The sequence below is a fragment of the Cervus canadensis genome, chromosome 18, assembly GCF_019320065.1.
Source record: "Cervus canadensis isolate Bull #8, Minnesota chromosome 18, ASM1932006v1, whole genome shotgun sequence".
Taxonomy (NCBI): domain Eukaryota; kingdom Metazoa; phylum Chordata; class Mammalia; order Artiodactyla; family Cervidae; genus Cervus; species Cervus canadensis.
Window position 1 is genome coordinate 38,278,681 of NC_057403.1, and position 26,789 is coordinate 38,305,469.

Genomic DNA, 26,789 nt, shown 5'->3' on the forward strand with positions numbered 1-26,789 from the left:
TAGGGCTGTGCACATTCTCAGGGAAGACCTGGGAAGGCCCTAAGCTCTCACCTCTGACTTATCTTGAAACTCTGTGCAACAGAAAGTGAAGGCTAAGACAGACTTGTAAACTGTCTGCCTGAGCATTGAAGGAGTTCCTCAACACACACAAAGAACCCCTTGGCAAATGCTGAGAGACTTCTTTATTCCAGGCGTTTAAGGGACTCTGTCCAGTCACTAACTGACTACTACCAAAGAGAATAGCAGGCAGATGGTGACTGCAGCCATGAAATTAAAAGACACTTGCTCCTTGGAAGGAAAGCTATGACAAACCTAGGTAACATGTTAAAAAGCAGAGACATCACTTTGCTGACAAGGTCCATATTGTCAAAGCTGTGGTTTTTCCAGTAGTCATGTACAGATGTGAGAGTTGGACCATAAAGAAGGCTGAGTGCCAAAGAATTGATACTTTTGAATTTTGGTGCTGGAGAAGACTCTTGAGAGTCCCTTAGACTATCAAGGAGATCAAACCAGTAATACATAAAGGAAATCAATCCTGGATATTCATTGGAAGGACTATTGCTGAAGCTGAAGCTCCAATACTTTGGCCACTTGATGTGAAGAGCCAACTCATTGGAAAAGACCCTGATGCTTGGAAAGATTGAAGGCATAAGGAGAAGTGGGCAGTAGAGGATGAGATTGTTGGATAGCATCACCAGCTGAATGGACATGAATTTGCGCAGACTGGGTGATAGTGGAGGACAGGGAAGCCTGGTGTGCTGCAGTCCATGGGGTCACAAAGAGTTGGACATGACTTAACAACAGAACAACAATAGTCAGAGACTTCAGTAGCTACACACAACAAACGAAAGTCAATAAACAAACTGTAGCACCAAGAAAACCTAGCAACAGCAAACTCTGGTGTCCACAGTTGCCATATTGTATTATCTAAATATCCAATTTTATACAAAAATTATGACACATGCCAAGAAATAAGAAAAATTGGCCCATTAACAGGAAAACAAGCAATCCACAGAAACTATCCCTAAAGAAACCCAAATGTTGGTCTTATTAGACAAATACTTTAAGCCAGTTATTTAAAATATGTTCAAAGAACTAAAGGAAACCATGTCTAAAGAATGAAAGAAGAGTATGAGACCGATGTGTCATCAAATAGGGAATGTCAATAAAGAGGCTTTAAAAAGAACCAAACAGAAATTCTGGAGTTGAAAGTACAGTGAATGAAATAAAAATTCAGGTGATGAGCTCAAGAGCAAATGTGAGTTGGCTGAAGAAAGGGTCAGCCAACTTGAAGATAGGTAAAATGAGATAATCTAGTCTGAGGAACAGAAAGAAAAAAGAAATGAATAGAAATCTAGATATCCATAGGAAATTAGTATACTAACAAAAGCATAATGGGAGTCCCAGAGGAGAGGAGGGCTTCCCTAATAGCTCAGATGGTAAAGCATCCACCTACAATGCAGGAGACCTGGGTTTGATACCTGGATTGGGAAGATCCCCTGGAGAAGGAAATGGCAACCCACTCCAGTATTCTTGCCTAGAGAATCCCATGGACAGAGGAGTCTGGCAGGCTCCAATCCATGGGGTCTCAAAGAGTCGGATACACCTGAGTGACTAACACACAGAGGAGAGGAGAGAGAGAGGTAGAATATTTGAAAAAATAATGGCCCCAAACTTCTCAAATTTGATAAAAATATTAATAGATACATTCAAGAAGTTCAGTGGATTCCAAGAAAGATCAACTCTAGAACCTATCCTAGGCACATCATAATGAGACTATTGAAAATCACAGACTGAGGGACTGTTGATAGCAGCAAGAGAGAAATAATTTATCACATAAAATTTTCCTCAGTAAGATTAACAGTCAGCTTCTCATCAGAAACCAGGGAGGTCAGAAGGCCATGGGATGAAATTCAAAGGGCTGAAAGAAAAGGCATATCAACCATTAATTTGGTATCTAGCAAAACTATCCTACAAAAAGAAAATAAACGTGCAATCAAGTCTTCCCAGATAAAATGGAGAGATTCCTCACTAGAAGAACCTCCCTACAGAAAATACTAAAGGGATCATTCAGGCTGAAGTGATAGACAGTAGACGGTAACTTGAATTCGCATGAAGAAATAAAGATCAGTGATAAAAGTGACTATATAGGTAGATATAAAAGACAGTGTATATGTACTTTGTAATTCTTTTTTCCCCTCCTATATGATTTAAAAGACAACTGCATAAAGCAATAAATACAAATCTATGTTAGTGGGCATACAATGTATAACACTGTATTATGCGCAGTGACACCACAAAGGAGGCGGGGAGGAAGTGGAGATATTAGTGGTAAGGTTTTGTACACAACTTAAATTGAGTTAGTACAGATTTTACCTGAATTGTTCTAAGTTAAGAATTAAGATTTTAGGTATAATCATTAGGAGAACCACTAAGAAAATAACAAAAAATACAGTAAAAGAAATTGCAGGAGAATTAAAATAGTACACTAAAAGATATCTGTTTAACATAAAAGAGGCAATAATGGGATAACAGAGGAACAAAAAAGACAAGACATAGAAAACAAATAGGAAAGTGACAGACATAAATCCTACCTTACTAGTAATCACATTAAATGTAAAAGGATTAAATACTTCAATAGCAGAGACTGGTAGGGATGGATAAACTGCCATGATCCAACTCTGTTTTGTTCACAGAAGATACAGTTTATATTAAAAGACAACATTGTGGAGACTGGTAGTATGGATAAACTGCCACGATCCAACTATATTTTATTCACAGAAGATACTTTGTATTAAAAGACACAAATAGGTTGAAAAGGATAGGAAAGATATACCATGTAAACAGTAAGCAAAAGACAGCTGGAGTGACTGTACTAACATGAGACAAGTCAGACTTTGAAATAAAAATTGTGACTACATACAAAGAGGTACATTTTATAATGCTAAAAGGGTCAGTCCATCAAGAAGAAAATATAACAATTATAAGCCTATATGCCTCTAATAACAGAGACCCAAAATACATGAAGCAAAAACTGACAGAAATGAAGGGAGACATACACAATTCAACAGTACTAGTTGGAGATTTTAGCACTAAACTTTCAATAAAATTTAAATAGTAGCGAGAAAGAAGATCAATGTGGAAACAAAAGACTTGAACAACCCTGACATACCACTATGGAACACTCCATCACAACAGTAGATGGTTGTTAGAGGCATATGGGCTTATAATGTACCTCTCCAGGGCATGTGGAACACTTTTCAGAATGAACTATGTTTTAGGGTATAAAACTAGTATAAATTTACTAGTTTTAAATCATAAACTTTACAAGGATTTAAATCATAAAAATTCTCTGACCACAGTGGAGTGAAATCAGAAATCAGTAATGGAAGGAAATTGGAAAATTCACTAATATTTGGAAATTAAACAATACATTTCAAATAACTGATGGATCAAGAAATCACAAGGGAAATTAGAACAAAATTGGAGTTAAGACATATTGACCCCCTGAGAGCTCCAAGAAGTAGTGTTTATCCAGAGTGCAGTTTTCAAAATGCCATCCCTGAGAGACACGCTGCCCAGGAAACGCTGCTGGCGGGGCTGAAGGAGCCAGGGGCCTGAGTTTCATCTCTCGCCTCCCCAGTTCCAGTCCTAAGTCTGGCAGGAGGCTTCCTGTTCTCAGTTTTGACTTCCAGGCAGGGCCTCCGTTTGGGGCTCACACACCCTAGTGAAGTGCCAGCTGCTGTCACTGTCGTTAGCCTGCTAATCAGAGGTTGATCCCCCTCACTGCTGACTCATCTCACCCACCTGGCCCATCTGTCACTCGGACAAGGTGTGGCAGCTCAGCCGCCGGAGGCCCTGCCTGTTGTGTAGAGTCAGGGTGGGCCTTGGGGGGCATGTGCAGGCTGAGGGAAGGCATGGGCCTCTGGGAGGCGGCCAGGGTGGACGAGGTGTCCCTGTTGTTCTCTGCTGCAGTCACGTTCCTACAATGCGTGTCTGAAATCCTGACAGCAAGTGTCACCTTGCACTCTGGATCCCTCTGATGCTGGTGGTGGTGGTGGCGGCGTGTATGTGCTTCTATTTCTCACGAGCTCACTTAGCTCTAGAAAGAGACGTATTTCAAGATTTTTCTTTATTTAGTTATTAAAAAAAATACAGTATGTTCCATGCACCAGTGTAGCCTATATATATATATATACATATATATATATAGTCATTATTACTAGATCAATTACTACAATGATAGGAAACAGATGGTTACAGAAATTTCTTGATCCAACTAAAAAACCCGAAATAAAATTGTTAACCTCAATAGCAACTTGCTAATTATGCAAATACCCTTATTCTATATGTCTGTGAGAGCTAGAAATGTGTTAAGTATTATTAGTATAAAAATATTAAAAAACTAGTTATTAGTTAAAGATTAAAAGTCAGTGTTATCTACAATCCCCTGAATTGAGGGGCCTTGCCCACAGTAGGAGCCTTGGTCCCTGACAGAGGGTGAATTGAAGAATTTGCCTCCTTCCCCCCCTCCCCCTTTCTGTTGAGTGATGCCCCTTCCCCAAGACGTGTTTGCGATGGAAAGTTCCATATGTGGCTGAAAGTGGAAGAGACACAGGTGACCACAGGATTTGAGCAGGGGCCTTGCCTTCTGCAGGGAGGGGGCCCTGCTGGGGTTCCCTGAGATGTGGCAGCAGTGAGGTGTGAAGACAAATGGCACGGCTCTGTTGTGCAGTCACGGGTCACATCCTAAGTGCCACTAAGCCAAGAGATCAAGAATAGATGGAAAGGAAGAAAAAAAGAGCATGAACGCGTGACCAGGAGAGATGGGGAGAAGTCTTTGCTCTGGGAACACCTGCCCTGCTTCCCAGGCAAAACTGGAGGGGTGTCATGAGTCTCAAATTGGGGTCACAGTGACTCCCAGCCCCTCTGGAGGGAGTGGGTGTGCAGGTGGCCCTCACCCTATGGTCTCTTGTCACACTTGGTCTCCACTGCTCCTCCAGGGAGAATTCACAGTTGCTTCAGAGTTCAATGAGCCACTTCCCTGACCTTGGGTGGATTTTCAATACACAGTACAGCATAGTTACAGGCACGGCGGGCCAGCGAGGTCACCTCAGGACCCAAGGCTGGGAGATGTCAAGAGGCCCTTTCTCTCTCTGGACAGGCCTGGGGAGAGGCTGAGGAATGCGGGGGTACTTGGGAGCATGAGGAGGCTGAGGTGGGACAAGTGTGATGGGTGGTCCCAGTCTCTGGTAGGTCAGGGCTACAGAGAGTCTTGCCCCACGGTCATGTTGTCCAGCCTTTTGCCTCCAGGCTGACAGGCACCAGAGCCTCCGCAGCCTCACCAGGGACCTCAAGGAAAGACCCCACCCCCACCCCCCACCCCCTGCAGCAACTGAGCATAAGCTGCTTTAAAGAGTCAGAGAGAGTCTTTGAGTTGGACCCCGCGATTTCAGGTGACAGGGTTATATGGATGTCTCAACCCAGACAGCATACCAGCCTTGATTTTCCAGCATTTGGGGAGTAGCCATGGCTGAAATATGTTCCTGGACATTTCAGGAACTTGGATTTTGCCAACCAAGGTGGTGAAGTCTCTGGGACCCACAAGGAAGGGCTGTTAGGCTGGGACAGGAGTGCTACAATCAGAGGGCTCAATGCCTCGTGTCTGATTAGCCCCAGCCACAAGTGGTCTGGGTCCCAGGCCCAGAGGCCTGTGACCCCCTAATACACCAGCTCCTCCTGGGGGTCCGAGCCATACAGCTCGGCCAGCATCTTGAACCTGGGTCCCCAGTCATTGAGAAAGTCGTAATCAATGTCCGAGTCCGATGAATCCGTGCCCAGGGAGCTGAGGGACTCGGCAATGGACTCGGCGCCCTCGTAGCCGTAGATGTGCAGCGTGTCATAGGGCGGGCCGCCGCCGTCGTGGTCTGCCTCGTCCTTCTTCACCTCGATCATCGTGGCCATCTCCCCGGGCACATGTGCCCCGGGCGCTTGCCGCGGTGGCTTCTGCACCTGAGCATAGAGGGACGGCCGCGCGTCCAGTGCCGGGCGCGGGGGCTTGGCCCCGCCGTGGCGCGCTGAGTTGAGCACCGACACGTCGTAGCTGGTGGTGTCCATCTCGCCGCCGCCCTCCTCATCGTAGGTGACCAGCTGCTCGTGGATCTCCAGCACGTTCTTGCCATGGGCGCGGGCCTGCTTCCGGAGCCGCCTCCGCAGAATGATGAGCAGGGTGATCACTGCTGGTCAGTGAGCCAGAGCTGGTCAGGCCGGGTGGAGGCTTCCCCTGCCTTCCACCTCCCAGGTCCACCTGCTCCCTCCCCTCCTCCCTGGGCATCCCTGCACCAGCCCAGCTCCCAGTGACACCTGGGCCAACACAGAAGCTTTGGTTCCATCTGGACTCATGGTGGGTCCACCCTCAGCACCCTCACTCCCAGCCCAGAGTCATGTCCATCCCACCCCCACCCCAGGGTATGATCCTTGTTGGTGTCACTGACCACAGTGGGGATGGGAGGAGAGGAACGCAGTGGACCTCCTCTCAAGTTCATTTTCTCCTGCCACTCTCCTTCCCATCTAACTGCAGCCTCAGTTCCTCCCACGTCTTAGCACTGTGACAAATTCTCTGTCATCTGCAAAGGCTAGGAGGCTAGAGGTTGGGGCAGAAGAGGGGGAAAGATGGAGCTGGAATTTGGGGTGCAAAGATTCTGAGCCATGATGAGGATGGTGGGCCATGACGGAGCTGGTGGACATGGCACCCATTGCAGTAGCAGCAACCACTCTTGAGCACACCTATTGTGTACATTCTGGCATGGTGGTGGCACGTTTTCATGTTCTTTTACTCAAGGTGGGTATTATTATCCCATTTTACATAAGTGGACTGATCTCAGAGAAGCTGAGTCACTTGCCCAGAGTCGCATGATCAGGCAGTGGTGTGAGGTTGGCCCTGCTCAGAGCTCTGAGGGGTATGACTGCATAAGGGTTGCCAGCCCTAGGAGGGGTGGACCATGTGGGGCAGAGAGCTCCTGGAAGTAGGCCCAGAACATCCCTAGACTCTGTCCTTCTAGCCTGGAGATACTTAAGAAACTCTTACTAGGCAAGCCAGGATGGCCCTCTGAGTCTGTTTCCTTGTCTGTAAAATGGAAGTGATGACTCCTCTTCTGTTTACATCTGATAGGGTGGCTGCGAGGTTAAGTGCAATTCTATGTTTGGTGGGGATGCCAGGATCATCATTATTACAGATTTTTATTGAGAGGGGAATCTCAGTCTGTCCTCTTTGCCACAGAAGGGGGGCTCTGCCAGGGGGCCTCTCAGAGGAGCCACTGGCAGGAAAGGCCTGGGGCAGATAATGTGGGTGCCCCACTGTGTCCCCGGTCCTGTCACTGTAGTACGCAGAGTGACCTCTGACCACCCAGGGGCTTCCTCTGGATGGCTGGCTCCTGCCCCAGCCAAAGAGCAGGAGGAGCCCCAGCCATCCGCTGGTGGGCATTGGTAGATGAACATGACTGTGAGTGCTGCCGCCCAGTCCCCAGGGAGAAGAAGCTCTGGTGACCCGTGGTGGCAACTTGTGTGACAGCTTGCCCTTCACCAGCTCCTTTCACCTCCCTTCATCTCCTTCATTGCCCTTCGCCTCCTTTCCCTGTCAAAACTCCAACTCTTCCTTCTGGGCCTTCCTGGGACCACTTCTCAAATCACGTGTACCCCAATCCTTTTCCCAGGGTCTACTTCCTGGAGAACCTGTGCTGAGGCCAGGTTTAAAATGCCCCTAAAATTTCTGAGGCCCAAACAAGGGGAAAAAAAAAGAGACAGAGATCAAGGCTGGAGGAATCCTAAAAAAAGAGAAGAAAGCCCCACCCAGGTGATAATTTAAACTAGAAATTTTACACTTCTCATTTTTCTCCAAGAGAGAGACTGGATCCTCTTTTTTTTTTCAAATGAGATTTTATATAAATAAGTGCCTAGAACAGTGCCTGACACACAATAAGTGCTCAAAATATGTCAGTTGAATGACTGAATGTTATATAAAGTATTTTAAACTGGGGAAGGGGTCTTGAGCCGCACCTCCTCCTCCCCTGTCATCCACTCCCACCCTGCAGCACCCAGGGAGGTGGACCTCACCCGGCACAGGCTGCACTTTGGGCTGAAAGCAGCAGGGTTGGGCCTGGATCCCTGGCCTCTTGTTCGCCCCTGCAGCCCCCTCACCGTCCCCTCCCATCCTTCTGGGCACTGACCTGTGATGGTGAGGATGCAGAGGAAGATAGCGACCAGCGCCTGGATGCTGATGCCCGCCTGGGCGGCCACCTCCTCACACAAGGTGAACTCGCCCTGTTCGTTGCATTTGCACACGGTCACGTGCAGCATGCTGGTGCCCGTGAGGCTGGGCCTCCCGTTGTCCGAGATGAGCACGGGCAGGTGGTGGACCTTGGCGCGCTCCCGGTCAAAATACCCGTACTTGACTATGATGTTGGCCGTGTTATCTGGAAACACCAAGGCCTCGGAGTCAGGCGCTGCTGTCTGGAGTGCCCATTCTCTCATCAACACCGACAGCGTGGCCCGCCTCCTCCAGGAAGCCCTCAGTAACTGGACCAGCTCATGTGCTGCCTGGGCCATGTGTCTGCCCTTTATACCCTGCCTCATGTTTTAGCCATTTGAGGGCAGGTCTGTTCCTCCAGAGAGGGGATGTTTTGGGCAGCTGCTTCGATTTGGCCTCTAAGAAGGACTTGGCCAGTACTTAAAATCCTTGCTTTTTTGTTTCTATGGGTAACTGAAATACCTGACCCCTAACCCTACTTCAGTAAGAGATAACTCTCAGTTAATTAATGCATTGTTTCAAGCTTTGATGAACAATCAGGGGAAAACAAAGTCTTACAAAATTTAAAAAGTCTTCTAGCATTAGGCTAACTTCTAAGGCTGTTTTTGCTATCCCTGAAAATCCATTAGAAAGTCAGACGAATGCACAGGTCCCCTGAAGCACTGGGGGAGTGATTACACTTGTAATTGAGGATTCCCTGGGCAGCCTGGAATTGGGACTGTGCTTTGGCCCAAATATTGGTTCTCCCTTTCAACTCCAATCAGTCCATGTACAGAATTCCCCAGGGAGATTTTTAAACATGTTGGTTCTCAGACCCCACTCCCACCCACCTCCCCTCTACTCCTCCTTCCTTCTTTTTCCCCCTTCTCCTTTCCTGAATTTCTGATTTAGTGCCTCTGGGCAGAGGCCAGGAAAATGTGTCTTTTACTGGCTCCTGGGAGGTTGTGATGGTCAAAGGTGCAGGGATTCCCTCCTCCAGGCTTTATATAGCCACATGGGTGGGGTTGGCATACTCAGGAAGCCAAAAGCAAAGGAGGCCGTCTTATAGATTTCAAATGGAAGACAATTTACATTTCATTATTAAGTAGCCATATCTACTGTAATAGAAAATAATAACAGTATGGCCACTGAGACCGTATGAGAGAAATTAGAGATTTCTTGCTATACTCATTTAATATTGTAGCAGGACATTCATGTTATAAGTAGTCTGAGACCAACAAACTTATCTCCTGATCACATGTGGGGTGTCTTTGGGGTGACACTTAAGCTTTTGACTCCATTGCTGACCTCCTGTGAGGTGGGTTTGAGGTGGGCACTGGGGATGGTTGTGACAGGTATTTTTTCCACATTATTTACTACTAAAGACAGCAGAATGTTGAATGGTATGGCCCTGACTGTCAGCATGTCCTGGCTACCATCCTCATCCCTTCAGGATGAGTCTGAGGCTGGTCCCCTGGGTCTCCCCCTCACTCTCAGGGATCCCAGTCCCTGACCTCCCTCAGAGGTGGCAATGGCTGTTTCTATGGTGGGATCCTCACCAACCACCATGTTGCCAGTTAGGGATGGGCAGGGAGTCCACCCCATTCTGGAGGAAGGATTGCTCTCTTTAGACCCAAGGGGGATTTTCTATGTTTTTTTCTGAGGAAGGTGCAGAAAGCATGGAAGCCTGTCTGGTTTTGGCTGGAATCCAGCCAACTCAGCCTCATCACTCTGGGAAGCACATACTCATCAGAAGCTCTGATTGGCCACTGCTGACATCACAGGACTCTGGGATGTGACTGGTAGACCAGATCCTGTCCTGAGGACACCTGGTGTTAAGTAGTCATTGTGGCCAAATCAAAACACTGTATTGTTGGCATTTTGGTTTCAAATGTCCCATTTTGGCTCTTTGGGAGCAACCTCAAAGTTCCATGTCATAGAGTAATTTGCAGTTGTACTGACCACAGAGATCCCATGGGAAGGAGTCCTTTAGTTAGTTTGTGAACCAGGCTGTCTACACCCCATATCTATTCTGTGCCTATTCAGTGACCTGGGCATCTTAAGGGAAAAGGCAAAGCCATGTGGACTTGGCAGTGTGGCCAGGGTGGCTCTGACCGTTACACAGACCAATAAGGTATGTGGTGGGAATTGTATACAATATCTTGGAACTTGATAGCCCCAGGGAGGGCACCTGATTCATTGGCTTAGTCCTTGACCCTGACATCTCAAGACTCAAATAACTCCATCTCTGACCGCCACCTCCCCACCCCCAACCCCACCCACTCCAAGATCCAGACTGACTGCTTCAAGGCGCACCGTGATTATCAATGAGGGTGAAGTTGCTGTCCTCAGTGCTCAGGGAGAACTTGAACTTCACATCTCGTGGTGTTATATCCTTGTCTATTGCCGAGATTTGCACGACCAGCTGGAGGGTGGAAGACGGGGATGGTCAGTGGTGGTGGTGAGCTGGCTGGGGTTTCAGTGATGGTGAGGGACTTTGGGTTTAGACCTGACTGTGGCTGCCTCTCACTTGTAACACTAATCTCAATGGTCTCCAAAAGTCACTCTTTCTGCCACCTGCCTGCCCACCAATCTGCTCACTACACATTCTCTCTGAGCCTCAGTTTTACCATCTATAGGGGGAATGTCATCTTTCCTCAAGGCTGTTGTACAGGTTACATTAAGCTCATGAAGTGCCAGCTGACTGTGACCGGGAGGGGCTGCCCCTTTGGTCTGACCCAGGCAGGCACTGCCTCACCCTCCCACCTGAGCCAGACTCACCTTGCCCTGGGGGGCATTCTCACACACTTTGGGCTCATAGGGCTTGGCAAACTCTGGGGCGTTGTCATTCTCATCCATAACTTCAATGTGGACCTGCGCGATGGATTCTTTGCCCGTGGGAGTCCCTGCAGGAGAAAGGACTCGTCACTACAGTGGATTTAGCAGATGTCAGCCCTGAGATTAGAAGGTGTATTGGTGGGAGTCCTGGAGGGGTGCTCTTTTTTCTGGAAGAGGGGGCTGTGGACATTTAGAAGGACGGCCAGGGATGGCGTTCCAGATGAAAGGAACAGAAGAGGAAGTGGGGTAAAGCCTCATGCATAAGGATATTTGCTAGAGAATTACTTGTAAGAGTCAAAAAGAGAAAAACATAAGTGTATTTTTAAAGGTTTTAATTAAATCAATTAAGTAATTATTAAATCAATGCAGCAATTTAAGTAATCAAACCAGTTTAAATAAATTAACTACAGAATAATTGAAAAGGTAAACAGTCTGTGTGAAATTGCTTTAATAAACAGGGCCAGTTTAAAAGAATGGACCATGTAAATTACATTTTAAAAGTTGTAATCTCTTTAATAAAGACATTTTAGTACCATGAGAAAATAATTCTGGAATAAGCTTAAGTAGAAATTCAGGGTACTATGATTTCACTTGTATAAAATGACAGATAGAAAAAAGACCAGAGGAAACATACTAGAGTGCTACCGGTAACTATAGCTATATGGTGGGGTTATGGCGGGGGGATACTTTTCTTCTTCTTTTTTGTATTTTCTATATTTTAAAATCCACAGTAAGCTATTACTATAAGATTTAAAACTTGTATGAGTGAGATTAGATGGGGAAGAAAGGGGCAAAGATTGATCTGGAAAGCACTCAGAAGTCTATTGAAGTTGGCCTGGCTGCCGTGTGGGGGACATGCTGCCAGCAGGAGGCGGGGACCCTCCTGGTTAGCACCAGTGGAAATTTGGCCAAGTCACCCCTTTTCTGGGCCCCATTGATCTCTGGGAAGGGTGTGGAATGTTGATCCTTCTCCTGGAGAGCAGTTGTGTTTTTTTCACATAGGCTAAGAATGCAAAGCTCCAACACCTGCCTTTCCCTCTGGCAACAGTTACCCTACTTTCTGGAGACTAACAATCTTAGAGTTGGCAAGTGCTTCAGATTTTGAATTCAACCCACTAACTGGCACATAAACCGTCTCCAAAGCAGCCTTTCCCAAATGTCCATGATAATAAAAATCACACGGCACTTGTTCAGTGCACATTCCCTGCTGTTTCTGACTCTCTGGACTAGGGCCTCCAGAGAGGCATCTGAGAAGCTCTGTGTTTAAGAGGTAACTCATGTGATTCCCGTCACAGGGACATATGGCAGCCTGTTTTGGAGCAGTGCTTCTTAAACTGTAGTGTGCATGAGAGTCTGACTCAGTCTGGGGTTGGCGCCTGCCGTTTTGGTCTTCTAACACAGTCTCAGGTGACATGGATATGGCTGGTCCATCTACACTTGGGGCTGGAGGCCCTGTAGCATCCCAGCCAAGTGGTGCACCAGCAGTGCTTTATAGTACCTCTGGAGGCCTCAAATGACAGCTTATGCCAATTTTAAAAGAATGAGGAAAGGAGAAGAGCCCAGGTCATCTGGTGAAAGGGGCCACTTACCACTAGGATCCACCTCTTTGGCTTCCACTGTCAGGTTGTACCAAGGGTGCACTTCTCTGTCCAGTTCTTTGTCATTGTAAATATCCCCTTTCTTGGTTATTCCGAAGAACTGGCCCTTGTCACTGGTCCTACGGATGGAGTACCTGTCCAGGGGAAAGAGTTTCAAGGGATTTCATGGCTTTCCATTGTTCTTTGTGGAGTCCAGACTCCCCAGAAGGACAGACGAGGCCCTTTAGGATCTGTCCCTTGCATCATCCCCCACCCCTTCTCTCACTGCTCATTGCACCTGACCACCCAGAGAGCATCAGAGTAGTGAGATAATCTCTTTGATCCAGGCACTGTTGCGATCACTGGGATGAGGGTGGACCCTGAGACTCCATCAACAGTATCTTCAGAGTTGAGGCAGGTGGCACTGTAGTCAGCTTTACTTCAGCTTGAATTGGATTTTGTGATTAATGAAAAGATAGTTGGGTAAGAGCCAGGAAGAAATAAAAAAAAGGAACCAGAAGAGGTAAGAAGTGATTGAAAGGAAATTAAATTTGTGAAGTAAAACTTTGAAAAGTTCTTAAGAAAAAGGCATGAAGAGAAGAAAAGAGAGGTGAAAAAAATCCATAATGTTCCAGATATATTTTTTCTAATACTAAGGAAAATTCCAGAACAAAGAGAACAGAAGAAATAACAAATGATGTAATAAAAGAAAACTTCTTGATCTGAACAAAGACCCAAGTTTATATATTAAAAGAGGTCATTGATATCAGGCATAGTGGAAAAAAGATCAATATTTAGCTATATTCTGATGATACTTTGGAATATCAGAGGTGTGTAAAGAAATTGAAGAGAGGCCAGACAGAAAAATACATCCTTATAAAGAAAGAGAAATCAGACTTAATCCTAGACATTCACATAATGTTAAGCGCTAGAACACATTGATAATATTTTTGATTTGTAAATATGAAAGAACTCAGGAAGCATATCACCCACAAGATGGGTCCTCAAAAACTTTTTGTGAAAACTCGCTTCATCTAAGAAATGTCTCAAAATAAAGTAAAAAATCTGGCTTGGGAGGAATTAAATGGAAATTGTTGATTTCTTTATCATAAATAGGAAAGCAGTGGTGGTGGTGGTGGTGGTGGTGGTGTGTGTGTGAGAGAGAGAGAGATTTATAAGTAGAAAATATTGGTCCAGGAAACCAGTTTAAGTTTTACAGTTAGAAATAATGTCACTGGCAGAAGTAAAAATGCATATATTCCATCCAAATACCTGGGAGAAAAAATGTGAAAAAAATAAACTACAACAAAGATGGGGAAGAGAAAAAAGTCATTAATTTTGAGAAATAGCCAATGTAAAACAGGCTAAAAGAAATAAGATCAAACCCATCATTTATGATGAAAAATGTAAATAGGTTAAACATGAAGCCTCTCAGTTTCGATTGAAAAGCAAAGCCATCTGCATTCCAGTTTCAGGACACAACTTAAATGCCGAATGACCTAGAAATATTAAAAGTAAAGATTGGGGCTTGATGGCTCAGTGGTAAAGAATCTGCCTGCCAGTGTAAGAGACACGGGTTTGATCCCTGGTCTGGGAAGGTCCCACATGCTGCAAAACAACTAAGCCCATGTGCCACGACTCTGAGCCTGTGCTCTCGAGCCTGGGAACTGTGACTTGTGAAGCCCTCAAGCTCTAGAGCTCGTGGTCTGCACACAGCAAGGGAAACCACTGCCATGCGAGGCCCGCACACAGCAGCTGGAGAGTAGCCCCTGCTTGCCACAACTAGAGACAAGCCAGCAGTGAATATGCAGCACAGCCAAATAAGTAAATAAAATTATCTATAAAAAGAGCAAAGGTCGGAAAAGTTCAGGCGAACATCGGTAACATGAAAACAGTACTGACAAACCTTACATCGGGCAACATGGAGCAGAGGACAAAATATTTAAGCAGGACAAACTGTGTACTGTCATAAGGATGAAAGAGACAAGTCATAATGAAGGTAAAATAATTATAAACCTTTGTTAACTGAATAGAAAAATTTAAAGTACATAAAGCAGAAGCTTAGATATTACAGAGGAAAATGGACAAAAGGACAGTTGTGTTATACCACAGAACATGTTAAAACCAAAAAAATGCCCTACCACTTGTAAATGGGAAAAAACGTCTCTTAAATAAACCATTGGATCAGTGAAGAAATAAAAATTATCATTACAGACTATTTAAAATAGAATGGCTATGAAAACAGTCATCCCCAAACTTATGAGATGTGGTCAAAAGGGAGGGACACATTTGTCCTTAATAGAGCATTGAAAGTGAAAGTGAAGTTGCTCAGTCGTGTCCAACTCTTTGCGACCCCATGGACTGTAGCCCACCAGGCTCCTCGGTCCATGGAATTTTCCAGGCAAGAGTACTGGAGTGGGTTGCCATTTCCTTCTCTAGGGGATCTTCCCAACCCAGGGATTGAACCTGGGTCTCCCGCACTGCAGGCAGACGCTTTACCATCTGAGTCACCAGGGAAGCGTTAACTCTCCCCAAACTGATATGCAAACACAATTCTCATTAGAATTCTAATGCTTTTTATAAAACTCAAGAGTTTTATGGTTCACAAGAAAGAACAGATGTTTGAGAATGCATTAAAGTTATATAAAGTGAAAAAATACTTGGGGGAGGGACTTGCATTATACATACCAAGTTTTAGTAGAAAGCTGCTACAATAAAATGGAATGACTTTGCTACAGAACAAAGGATTCAAAAATAGATTCAAGGATATACAGGAACTCAGTATGTAACAAAGGGAGAAAATGATGACTTATTTGATTAGCGGTGCTGGCACAGTTGGCTACCAGCTCTGGAATAAAATGAGACTGCATGAACTTCATACTCTAAAATGTTATGTGGCCCTAGAAAGTATGGGCTGGAACTACATCTTTTGTCACAGAGGGTGGAGGTGCCTAGTTGAGATGGAGGAACAAGTAGTGATGAAATGGTCATAATTGTGGTTTAGTTGCTAATTCACATCCAACTCTTGGCACTATGGACTGGAGCCCACCAAACTCCTCTGTCCATGGGATTCCCCAAGCAAGAATACTGGAGTGGGCTGCTATTTCCTTCTCCAAGGGATCTTCCCAACCCAGGGATTAAACTTCCGTCTCCTGCATTAGGAGGCGGATTCTTTACCCCTGAGAAGCTGAAATGGGCATACTATGATCCAGAAAAAACTTAAAACAATCAGAGCCCTGAAACAAATGACAAATCCACCACAAATGTCTGTAGGTGTTTGTGTGGTCATGGAGAAAAGCGTCACAGGATCAGAGCACACCGTGAACATGAGTTGTCTGGAAGTCAGGGTTACTGATGCTTTCTTTGTAAATCTTTGTGTTGTTTCATTGTGTGAAATGAACTTTCCCCTTTTGTGGTTTTGGGAAGACACTTGTAATGAAACATATTTAGTGAAGGGGTTTCACGTATGTCAAGTTGGTTGTCCTCTTAACTGTCAGATCTCCCCAGATGGGACCTGTGGGAACCTGTACTTCCCCTTCAAGGTAGAGCAGACAATGGGCAGCTGAAATGGCCAGGACTGTGCTAGGTGGGTACCTGGGTGGGACAAGATTATACCTGGCCACGTGGGTTAGTGGAAGAGCTTGGGCTTCTTGTCCTGCCCTTGCCCACACCCAGTGTCCGTGCTGTGAGGAGCCAGTTTCCCCCTTGGCATCCTGGGCTCAGCCCAGCTGATTGTAAGAACCTCGGTGCCAAGGTGTGGTCATGATCATCACCATTCTCATGACCTCCACCCCCTTACCTGATGTCCCGTTGAGCAGCGTCAGGGTCCTTGGCCAGCACTGAGCCAATCAGAGGCTTCTTCTGGTTCTCCTGCAGCTGGAAGTGGTAAAAAGGCTGCTGGAAGATGGGAGGCTCGTCCACGTCTGTGACGTTGATAATGACACGGGCGATGTTCTTGGGGGAGGTGCTGCCCAGGTAGCGGAGGTCAATGGTGGGGTCCGTGGCCTCGATGGTGAAGCTGTATTGCTGGATGCGTTCATAGTCCAGGGGCTGTGGGAGAAAACAGTGTGGTGAGCTCCTTCTCTGAACCAGGCCCTGCAAGGTAGTGCTGGGATGACACCTGTTAAACAGATGAGGGGCCTGTGGCCTGGCTGTCTTCAGCTTTGTCCTGACCTTGGCTCTATTCTGAGTACTGGGGACACCAAGCGGATCATCCATACTCTTGCTATAAGGGGAGTACAGGCTAGTGGTTCTTCCCACAGCTCCTCAAAGCCGTGCCTTTTCTGTGTGCCTTTGCTCAAGTCTCTTGCCTGCTTGCCACACTCCTCCTCACCCCATCAAGGAGCCTGTCCGAACGTAACCAGACGTCCTCATAGAGCCTGTTCCTGCCCCTCCTGACGCAGGTAGTTTTGCTCCCTGCCTGGGTCCCCTTTGGTGTGTGTGTGTTCTCCCTACTGGCCGAGAGCCTTGGTACCATGGAGGCTGTCCAACTCCCCTGGGTATATCCAGTTCCCAGCACAGGGCTGGATCAGAGAGGGACTCCAGAGAGGTCTGCTGGAGGAGCGGTCTGGCTCAGGGACATGGGTTTGAGTGTCCCCTCTGAGGAGGTGATCCCTGGCCTGGGCCCCCTAGTCCTCAGCATGGCCATCCTGAAGGCAGTTTGTGCCCCTGGCAGACCTCTCCTCTTCTAGATTCAGCTGGTTTGACTGCTCTCTCTACACCAGCCACTGCCAGTGGGCACCCCATCCCCATGGTGTTCACTGTTTCCTTACGCACTGACGGCTTTTGGCCACAAGCACCTGTAATCTACCAGGGCTCTCCTGGCGGCGCCCAGGGCAGATCAGAAAGTGCCAGGAAGTGAGCCCCCAGGAACCCTCAGGCAGCCCACAACTGCTGCGACTCAGAAGTTTATTCCACACAGTCGCCCAGATGTCTCAGTGTGACCGTGCCCCACTCGCCCACAGTGAGTACCTGCTCACTAAGGAGCCTGTATTAACTCTCCTCCTTTTTCCATCTCACGGCTCCTGAGGCTTCCTGAGATCACCCCCCCAGATAAGCTGTATACACCTAAGTCTTTGCCTCAAGGTCTGGTTCTGGGGTAGCCCAGCCCAAGGGACTGACCCTTCTCTTGTGGCTCCATGTCCCAGCTCCAGGGTCACAAGATCCACGAGCACATGGCCTGCTCCACACTGGCCCAGATGTGGACCTTTGGTGGCCTCTGGCCCGGGAGCAGCCCCTGGCTGAGTCCTGAGCATGCCAGGAGCCCCCAGCCCCCCATCTGATGCCCCTGCTGCAGGCCTGCGAACCTTTATGGGCTTGATGATGCCCTCGTTGTGGGTGGGGTCCGTCTCGATGGTGAAGGTGTCCCTGTATGCGCCCTGCACGAAGCTGTACTTGGTCTTCCGGTTTTGGGGCTCGTCTGGGTCCTCAACAAACAGAGAGCCCAGGGGGCTGCCCACACGGATGTCTTCTGGCACAGAAAACGTGTACCTGGCTGATGCAAAAGGGGCGCCCCAAAGGGCACTGGGTTAATGAGACAGACAAGGTAATTGTCACATATACTATCCCAGGATATTTTGATACAGGAAACGGTCACAATAAAGGAGCAGCAGTAGTAATAGTAATTCCTCTGGAATTTTGGGTCCCAAGGCACAGAGGTTCCATTCTATCTGTCCTTTCATCCCTTCATCCATCTGACAGGTAGTTATTAAGCACCTCCTGTATGTCAGGCACTTTGCTAGGGGATCTGTCAGCTGCCAAGAGAGAGAAGCCCTGCCTTTGAGGAGCTTTCACTGTATACAGTGAGGTTGTTTTAGGGTAAACTGGCCTGTTCTTGCAGTGGCTGAGCCTCTGAGTGACATCAGCCTTGGAGGTGCAGGTGATGAGCCATCTATCTGACCTTCCTCCCCAGCCGACCCAGCGCATGGGAAGAGCTCTTGTTGGACATTTTCCTGTGGGGAGAATCAGTCTGTGGGTGGGTCAGGGCCCAGCCCTGGCTCTGGTGCTCTGCTGAACCCTGGCTCCCCGGCTCATGGGTTTTCCTGAGGTGAAACTGGTCCTGTCTGGTAGTGGGACTCTGGGTACATGACACACAGCAGGGAGTGTGACCTGCTGATGGCCCAGGAGGGCGTCCTGGACACACAGCAGGGAGTGTGACCTGCTGATGGCCCAGGAGGGCATCCTGGACACACAGCAGGGAGTGTGACCTGCTGATGGCCCAGGAGGGCGTCCTGGACACACAGCAGGGAGTGTGACCTGCTGATGGCCCAGGAGGGCGTCCTGGCAGGCCAGGTGTGCAGCCTTGGGAGTATGTGCAGAGACGGGGAGTACTGGGAAGGCATCTCTGATGTAGGCCCACTCTGGGGTGGAGGGAGAGGTAAATGGACGCCAGGCTCCTCCCTGAGAGCTCCCCGCCCCGGCCCCGCCAGGGCCCAGGGAGAGGGGCTCACTCTGGGTGAAGATGGGGAAGTTGTCGTTGACGTCCTGCAGAGTGATGAACACGGTGGCTGTGCCTGACTCCCCCCGGCGGCCCTGGGCATCTTCTGCTTCCACCACAACCTCGTACTTGTCCTGCATCTCTCGGTCCAGGTTTTTGTTCATGGTGACAATGAGTCCTGCAAAATGTGTCCTGTCAGGAACCATGTTACCTGGGGAGCTTTTAAAAAATACGGATGCCCAGACACTACTCAGAGAGCCGTGACTTCAGAGCTCCTGGGTGACTTCCCTGTGCAGCCAGGGCCAAGAGCCAGGCGAGATCCACCACCCATCTCCACACCCTGCACTGCTAGGCCAAAGCCACACAAGCACTTTGGTCCACTATGGGCTGAGAAAGAGCCTGAGGCCACATCTAGGCTCAGACTGAGCAGAGTGCTGTCATGGGTTGGGCCTCGGTGCAGCGTAGGTTGTACTGTGTATTTGCCATTGTTCTGGATGGTGGCATGCCCCAGGCCTGACCTCTTGGACTTCTGTCTTTCTCCCAAGACTCAGTCCGTACAGTTTTTTAGGTCACATGGGATGGCTAGTGACAACGAGCCACATGCTCTTTATACGTCATCTAATTCAGACTTCACAGCTCCTGTATGAGGTGCATGCATATAACCTTCCCGGTTTTCACCATGAGGACTCGCCAGTGCTCAGTGGTTGGTTGATTTGCCCAAGGTCTTTAGAAGCAGTGAGCAGCAGAGATGGGGCTGGAAACCAGATCTGTGTGGTTCCATAGCCAGAGCTGCCAACAAGCATTCTTGTCCGCCTCTCGCATCACTGCTTGCATCTGGATTTTTGTCCCCTCAACTTGAATTCACGTCCTGAATTCATGTCTGCCTCCTCCTGCCCTCCCCAGCCCCCTTGTCTTGACACGTGGGACCGACCGCATCTGCAGGAAAGTGTGCGTCAGTGGTTGGTGACACCTATCAGACTGGGCTTCCCTCTGTGCCTGCACCTCCACCCCCTCCCAGCCAGTGCTGCCTGGGGGGGCTAGTCACACAGACCAGGACCACGGATGTCGAAGTTTTCTTTTCCCTTCGTGAGCTGGTACACGACAGAGGTGTGGTCTGCCACCGTGGGGTCGTCTGCATCCACTGCAGTCACCTGGATGACCGAGGTCCCTGCCAGGAGAGAATCCGGGGTTGCTGCCTTGTGACTGCCAGCCCCTCGCCCCGTTCCCAGGTGAGGGCAGATGGGGCTCAGGCTGTTCCCCGAACCCCCTCCCCCAGGTCCTGTTTTCTGAGGAGCCTGCCTGGCACTGAAGGGCTGGCAGTGCCGGAGGCCCAGCCCAGTCAGACGTGAAGGGTGAAGAGAACAGGTGGTTTTCATTTATGGGGGAAGTGAGGGAGGGGTGAGTGTCTGGTGTCATGGGGAGAAACAGAGGAAGAGCTGTTTTTTTTTTTGCTCCCAGAAGCATGAGAACAAGAGAATAGGAAGGGCCTCAAAAGACTTGGGGGTCACATCTCTTTCCCCTTGAACTCCAGGCTCCCCAGGCTCAACAAGAACGTCTGGTCTTGAGCCCTGGCCAGAGAGCCTGGACTAACGGGTGGGGATGGGAGCTCTTTTCTTGCATCCCCTGGAGGCTGGGAGTAGAATTGAGGAAGAAACAGTCTCCTCTGGTGGCCTAGGGTCTAGGCTGGTGATATACCTGGGGATGAGGCTGTGTCCCTCTCCACTGCGCCCCCCTACCCCGACTCCTGCATGGACCCTAATGGTGATTCCTTATCTTGGTTGCAGAGTTGGCCTCCTTCATGTGTGAAGTCTATGCTCTCGGCATGCCAGCCCTGAGAGTCAGAGCAGTAGGTGGGGTTGCCTTCAAAGAGTAACAAGATGTGTGTGTGTGTATGTGTGGTGTGTGTGTGGGTATGTGTGGAGTGTGTGTGTGTGTGGGGATGTGTGTGTGGTGTGTGTGTGTGTGTGTGTGTGTGTGGTGTGTGTGACAATCAGGGCTCTGTCTGGGGCCAGGTCAGAGTTTAGTCTTTAGGGACCAGCGTTCCTTTCAGGTCACAGAAATTGGCACTACATGCATCCCCATCACTGCTTGGAACTCACTGAATCCTGTTCCAGGCAGTGAAGCTGCTGATGGGAGAGGTGCCTCTGGATCAGGGATGTGCAAGGGGAGAGGGAGAGGGACAGACCAGGCACATACCTATCCCTGACATCTCGGGCACGGAGGCATTGAACACCCGGTGGGTGAACACAGGCCAGTTATCGTTGACATCATGAACTTTGATGGTGAAGCTAGAAGGAGACTCCAGGTTCTTCTTGGTGCCCTTGTCCACCACGAGGGCAGTGAGGTGGTACTCGGAGATCTTCTCCCTGTCCAGCCTCTCTAAGGCATACACATCCCCTGTGTGCTCGTCGACCCGGAAGACCTTGCCGGCAGACTCTCCTCTGAGCTGGTACTCGGCATTTTTGCGGTTCACACTCGATTTAATCTATGGGAGGAGAGGCGCCGTGAGCTGGAGACAGCAGTGCCGTCTGTGTGTGTGTGCCTGTGTGAGTGTATGGGATTGTTGAAAAATCAATTATATAAGCTTACAATTAAATGAACTGTATTAAAAATGAAGGTAATGTACTCAACATTTTTTGCTTCCTAATAATTTTACTACATTTCACCATGTTCTTGAGTTTTTATGTTGATCCTGTCTAATCATGGAAATACTAATGGTGTGTCGATGCGCATCTCTTTCCAACTCTGCCTTCAAGTTGGTAGCTTGAAACAAGATGTGGGGAAAGTGTTTACACCAAGGAAATTGGCAAATGCTATAAACAGGGTCTTTTCCCTTCAAAAGCCAGTTGTCAACTGTTTATCAGCCCATCACTGGGCCCCTGCCATTTAGTTTTGGGACGATATATAAAATGTTCTCTTCTTGAAAAAAACAATGTTCTCCTCTTGAGTATTTTCAATGTGTAGTCCTGCAGAAAAGAACTCAAGTGAGCTTTGTTTAACTCAGGATTTCCCATACTTGTTAGACCACTGAATCCTTTTCCTTTGTAACACGTGTTATTAGTGTCCTTAGGAATAAGATTTGGCAAATAATGTGTGTGAAGGAATTTGCTCAGGCTGTCAATAAATGCTAGTTGTTACTCATGCTAGAGCCACATGTTAAAGGATATTAGAAGGTTAGAATTGCTGAGCATTTCATTGATAGAATCTTAGAAATTCTTAGGAGCATAAACAAATGATATTTCATACATCTTGAATGCTTCTCTAATGGATGGTTAGGATGTTCAAAAAACAGAGTTCAATTCAATGAAAGAAAAAAAAAAATCATCAAATCCCTACGAAGTGCCAGCCTGGGAGCACAGAGATAGTGCAGACCGTGTTCTTGCTCTCAGAACCTGGTTTGAAGCTGCAGAGGCTGAGGTTTTGAGGATGGGCAGCATTTAAGGGTCAGTTGGAATGAGAGCCTTGAGTGAAGGTGTCACATCAGAAAGGCTGGAGGAGGACCGGAGAGAGAGAGGGATCTCAGGACAGAAGAGGTGGCATCAAGATGGGCACAGTGAAGTCCCATGAGGTCTGGAAAGCATCCTCAGGCTTAGCAACGATGCAGTCATCCAAGCCCTGGGGGAGAGCAGTGTTAGGGTGGTAGATGAGAAGCCGGATGACAAGGCTTCTAGAGAAGAGTCTCAGAGGTGAGGAAGGGGGAACTTGGAGGGAGGCTCCTTCCCTTTGGGGGGCAGAGAGAGGGAGAAGCGGGGCTGTAGCTAGAGGTGGTGAAGCATCTTAGAGCACAGTGTGCAGGGGGCAGGTGGTTCATGGGGAGGCCCCAAAACCCAGCAGCCAGGACATGTGATGAATGGATGGACTGGAGGCAAGAAGTGGTGCACTGCTCTGGAGCCTGTGACCTGGGCAGGAGACAGTGGGGATCAAGGAGGAGGGGCAGTGTGGGGCCCTGTGAGTTACTCAAGGTTAGGATAGGATGGTCATTCCAAACCTGGCTGCGTGGGTGCATTAGGACCCAGGTAGGGAAAGGTAGCCAGGGGGGCGTGAGTCTGCTTGGATATGTCATTGGAATTCTAAGATTGTGGCAATGGAAAAAATGTTGGCTGCCATATTAGTAAACAAGGGATGTTACAGCCATCAAGCCATCACCTTACAACTCCCCCTACCCCGCCTCCCAGCAGATGGTGCACCCGAGGAGACTCAGGATGAGAAAGCACAGGATACTGACCCCAGAGAGCTGAGCTGTGCATCAAAGGAATGGTTTCAGTGAACCCTGACCTTGGCATCTTCTCATACGTGGAAAAAGGGCTCAGTTCTTTGAGATGTCTGTTTTTCTTTAATTAACAGTGATCTTTTGAAGTTCCAACTACCTGACCTTTGTTGCAAAAGCTCTTGTATACCCTGGCTCCCCACCTTGCCTCTTTGCAGACGTCCCTTAGAGGGATGTGAGAGTCCTGTCTCCCAGGCTTGAAGTCCTCAGAATGTCCACCAAATAAAATAGGACTCTCAACTTTTAGATTGCGCTTTTTTTTTTTTCTTCTAGTTGTCATTTTGTATCCGACTCATACTTAAACAACTTTGGTAAAAATTTCTCAATATTATCAAATCAATAGCATTAAAAAAGATATCCTGTGAAGGTAAGTTTCTGTTTTCCTTCCCTCCAAATTTTCTTAGGCAGACTTTATATATTAGAACAGTTTTAGATTTATGGAAAAACTGAGATGATAGTACAGAGGATTCCCATACGTCCTGCTACCCGTTTCCCTGTTGTTAACATCTTACATTAGTATGCTACATTTGTTGTAATGAATGGACCAGTGTTTATACATTATCATTAACTAAAGTCTATAGTTTGGGCAGATTTCCTTAGCTTTTACCTCATGTGCTTTTTCTGTTCTACGATCCCACCTAGGATACCACATTACATCTATTAATGGTTGTTATGTTTCTTTAAATTCCTCTAGGCTGGGATAGTTTCTCAGACTGTCCTTTTTTTTTTTTTTTTTTTAATTGAAGCATAGTTAATTTACACTGTTGTGTTAGTTTCAAGTGTACAGCAGAGTGATTCAGTTATACATACATACATTTTCTTTTTCAGATTATTTTCCATTGTAGGTTTTTACAAGATGTTAAGTATGGTTCCCTGTTGCTATACAGTAGGTCTTTGTTGTTTACTTGTTTTATATATGTTGATGTGTAGATGTTAATCCCCAACTCCTAAGTCATCTCCCCCACACCTACCACACTTTCCTCTTTGGTAACAGAAGCTTATTTTCTCTATGAGACTCTTCTTGTTTTTGATGACCTTGAGAGTTCTGAGGACTGCTGCTTGGGTGTTCTGTCAGATGCCCCCCTACTAGAGTTTGTTTTGCTCATGATTAAACAGACTGAGGTTATAGGTTTTGGGGGGCCTTCCCCTTTTAAAAATTATCACTATATTTGGATGTAACCTCTCAATGCCAAAAGCTATGCTGACCCATATTTGTGAATTCAGAAGGCCGCTCAGGTCTCATTCCCATTGTCCAGCAAACAGCTCTGTAAACAAAGGCTCCGTGGCTCTGATTTTGATAAACAGGGACTTCCTTCCCTCAGATGATGTCTTTGGAGCGAGGAGGTGAGCCCTGGAGCCCTGTCCTTGCCTTTTCCGGGCAGCCTTGCTGCTTCCCAGAGTGAGGATTGCACGGGGCTCCCTCCCACCCCCTGCCCCATACCAGGTGCCAAGTGCGTGTGGTGGCAGGTGACTAGCAGGCCTGACGCTCTTCCTGCTGGGCAAAGAACATCAGGCGAGCTGTTCCGAGTCTGTCAGGGCTGCTCGTAGCCCCGCTTTCTGCTGACTGTTCCTGACTCAGCTCAACGGTATTCCTTGGGGGCAGCCATTCTCTTTGGAAGCTGATTCATGGCCCAGTCATCCCAATGGGGAGGAGTAGGTGGTCTGATGACATTTTCCTCTAGTGTGGGAAGTCAGGAGCCCTACGCTTTCCTGGGGTTTTTCTGGTTTCACTGTGTGACCCTGGGGCAAACTTCTTCCCCTCTGAAGGCAGACTAAAAGATCTAAATTTCCTAGCCATTCTTTATGGCCAGAGGAGGCCTGGGCCCAGGGAGTTGGCCTTGGGCAGGGCTGGGAGTGGAGATTCCCAAGCTGGCCCTCACTGCCACCTTCTGGGGCGTTTCTGGTACCAGGGCCAGACTGAACCCTCCCCCATTTAAAGATCCTTTCTGGCCTGTTTCTCTATAATCACCGGGAGCCCCATCTGGCATGTTTGAGGCTCTTTGTCTAATACATGCTGCCCTTCTAGACCAGGGTGGGCAAACTGTTCCTGTGAAGGGCCAGATAGTAAAAATTTTTGACTTTGTGGGTCATATGGTCTTTGGACAATTACTCAAATCTGCCATTGTAGCATGAAGGCAACCACAACTTCACTTTCAAAACCATGTGGTGGGGCAGTTCCCTCAGACCCTATTTATGTATGTATTTGTTTAATTGAAATATAGCTGATTTACAATGTTGTGTTACTTTCTAGTGTTTAGCAGAGTGATATATATATATACACACAATATATATATACACACACATTTTCAGATTCTTTTCCATTATAGGTTATCACAAACTACTGAATATAGTTCCTTGTGCTATACAGTAGGACTTTGCTGTTTGTCTGTTTTATATATGATAGCTTGTATCTGCTCACCCCAAACCCCTAATTTATTCCTCCCCTCTTTCCCCTTTGGTAATCATAAGTTTGTTTTCCATGTAAGTCTGTTTCTGTTTTGTAATTAAGTTCATTTATATCATGTTTTTAGATTTAACATATAAGTGATGTCATATGATATTTGTCTTGCTCTGTGTGACTTCACGTAGTCTGCTCACCTCTAGGTCTGTCCATGTTGCTGCAAATGGCAGTGTTTCATTCTTTTTATGGTACGCGCGCACACACACACACACACACACACATATACATGCATACCTCCACATCTTCTTTATCCATCTGTTGATGGACAGTTAGGTTGCTTCCATGTCTTGGCTATTGCAAACAGTGCTGCTGTGAACTTTGGGTTGGATGTATTTTTTTGAAATAGAGTTGTCATATTTTCTGGATATATGCCCAAAAGTGGGATTGTTGGCTCAGAGAGTAACTCTGTTTTTAGCTTTTCAAGGAACCTCCATGCTGTTCTCCATACTGGTTGCACCATTTTACATTCCCAGTTACAGTATAGGAAGGTTCCCTTTTCCCCACACCATTTCCAGCATTTATTGTTTGTAGACTTTTTGCTGATGACCATTCTGACTGGTATGAGGTATAGTTTTGATTTGTATTTGTCTAATAATTAGCAATATTGGGTATCTTTTCATGTGCCTGTTGGCTATCTTTATGTCTTCTTTGGAGAAGTGTCTACTTAGGTCGTCTGCCTATTTTTTGATTGGCTTGGTTTTTTGTTTTTGTTTTTAATATTGAGCTATATGAGCTGTTTATGTATTTGGGAAATTAAGCCCCTGTCTGTCACATCTTTTGCAGATATTTTCTCCCAGTTTCTATGTTGTCTTTTTGTTTATGGTTTCCTTTGCTGCACAAAAGCTTGTAAGTTTGATTAGGTCCCTTTTATTTATTTTTGCTTTTATTTTTTTTGCCTTGGGAGACTGACCTAAGAAAACATTGCT

The 26,789-nt window shown here is 47.2% G+C and overlaps 1 protein-coding gene across 2 annotated transcripts in view; it reads right to left on the reverse strand.

Moving 5' to 3' along the window:
• Positions 1 to 4,113: 4,113 nt before the first annotated feature.
• Positions 4,114 to 26,789, reverse strand: part of CDH5 (cadherin 5) — a 54,290-nt gene continuing 31,614 nt past the window's right edge. Inside the window, exons 3-12 of one of the 2 annotated variants that reach the window (XM_043435722.1) lie at positions 21,332 to 21,620; positions 20,187 to 20,303; positions 19,149 to 19,313; positions 18,006 to 18,193; positions 16,499 to 16,749; positions 12,712 to 12,854; positions 11,066 to 11,190; positions 10,601 to 10,709; positions 8,226 to 8,471; positions 4,114 to 6,236 (exon numbers count right to left, since the gene is read on the reverse strand). In XM_043435722.1, coding sequence (XP_043291657.1) covers positions 5,722 to 6,236; positions 8,226 to 8,471; positions 10,601 to 10,709; positions 11,066 to 11,190; positions 12,712 to 12,854; positions 16,499 to 16,749; positions 18,006 to 18,193; positions 19,149 to 19,313; positions 20,187 to 20,303; positions 21,332 to 21,620 — 2,148 coding nt within the window. In that variant the 3' untranslated portion in view covers positions 4,114 to 5,721. Of the gene's footprint in view, positions 6,240 to 8,225; positions 8,472 to 10,600; positions 10,710 to 11,065; positions 11,191 to 12,711; positions 12,855 to 16,498; positions 16,750 to 18,005; positions 18,194 to 19,148; positions 19,314 to 20,186; positions 20,304 to 21,331; positions 21,621 to 26,789 lie in introns of both variants that reach the window. The other variant, XM_043435721.1, reaches the window with a different exon arrangement.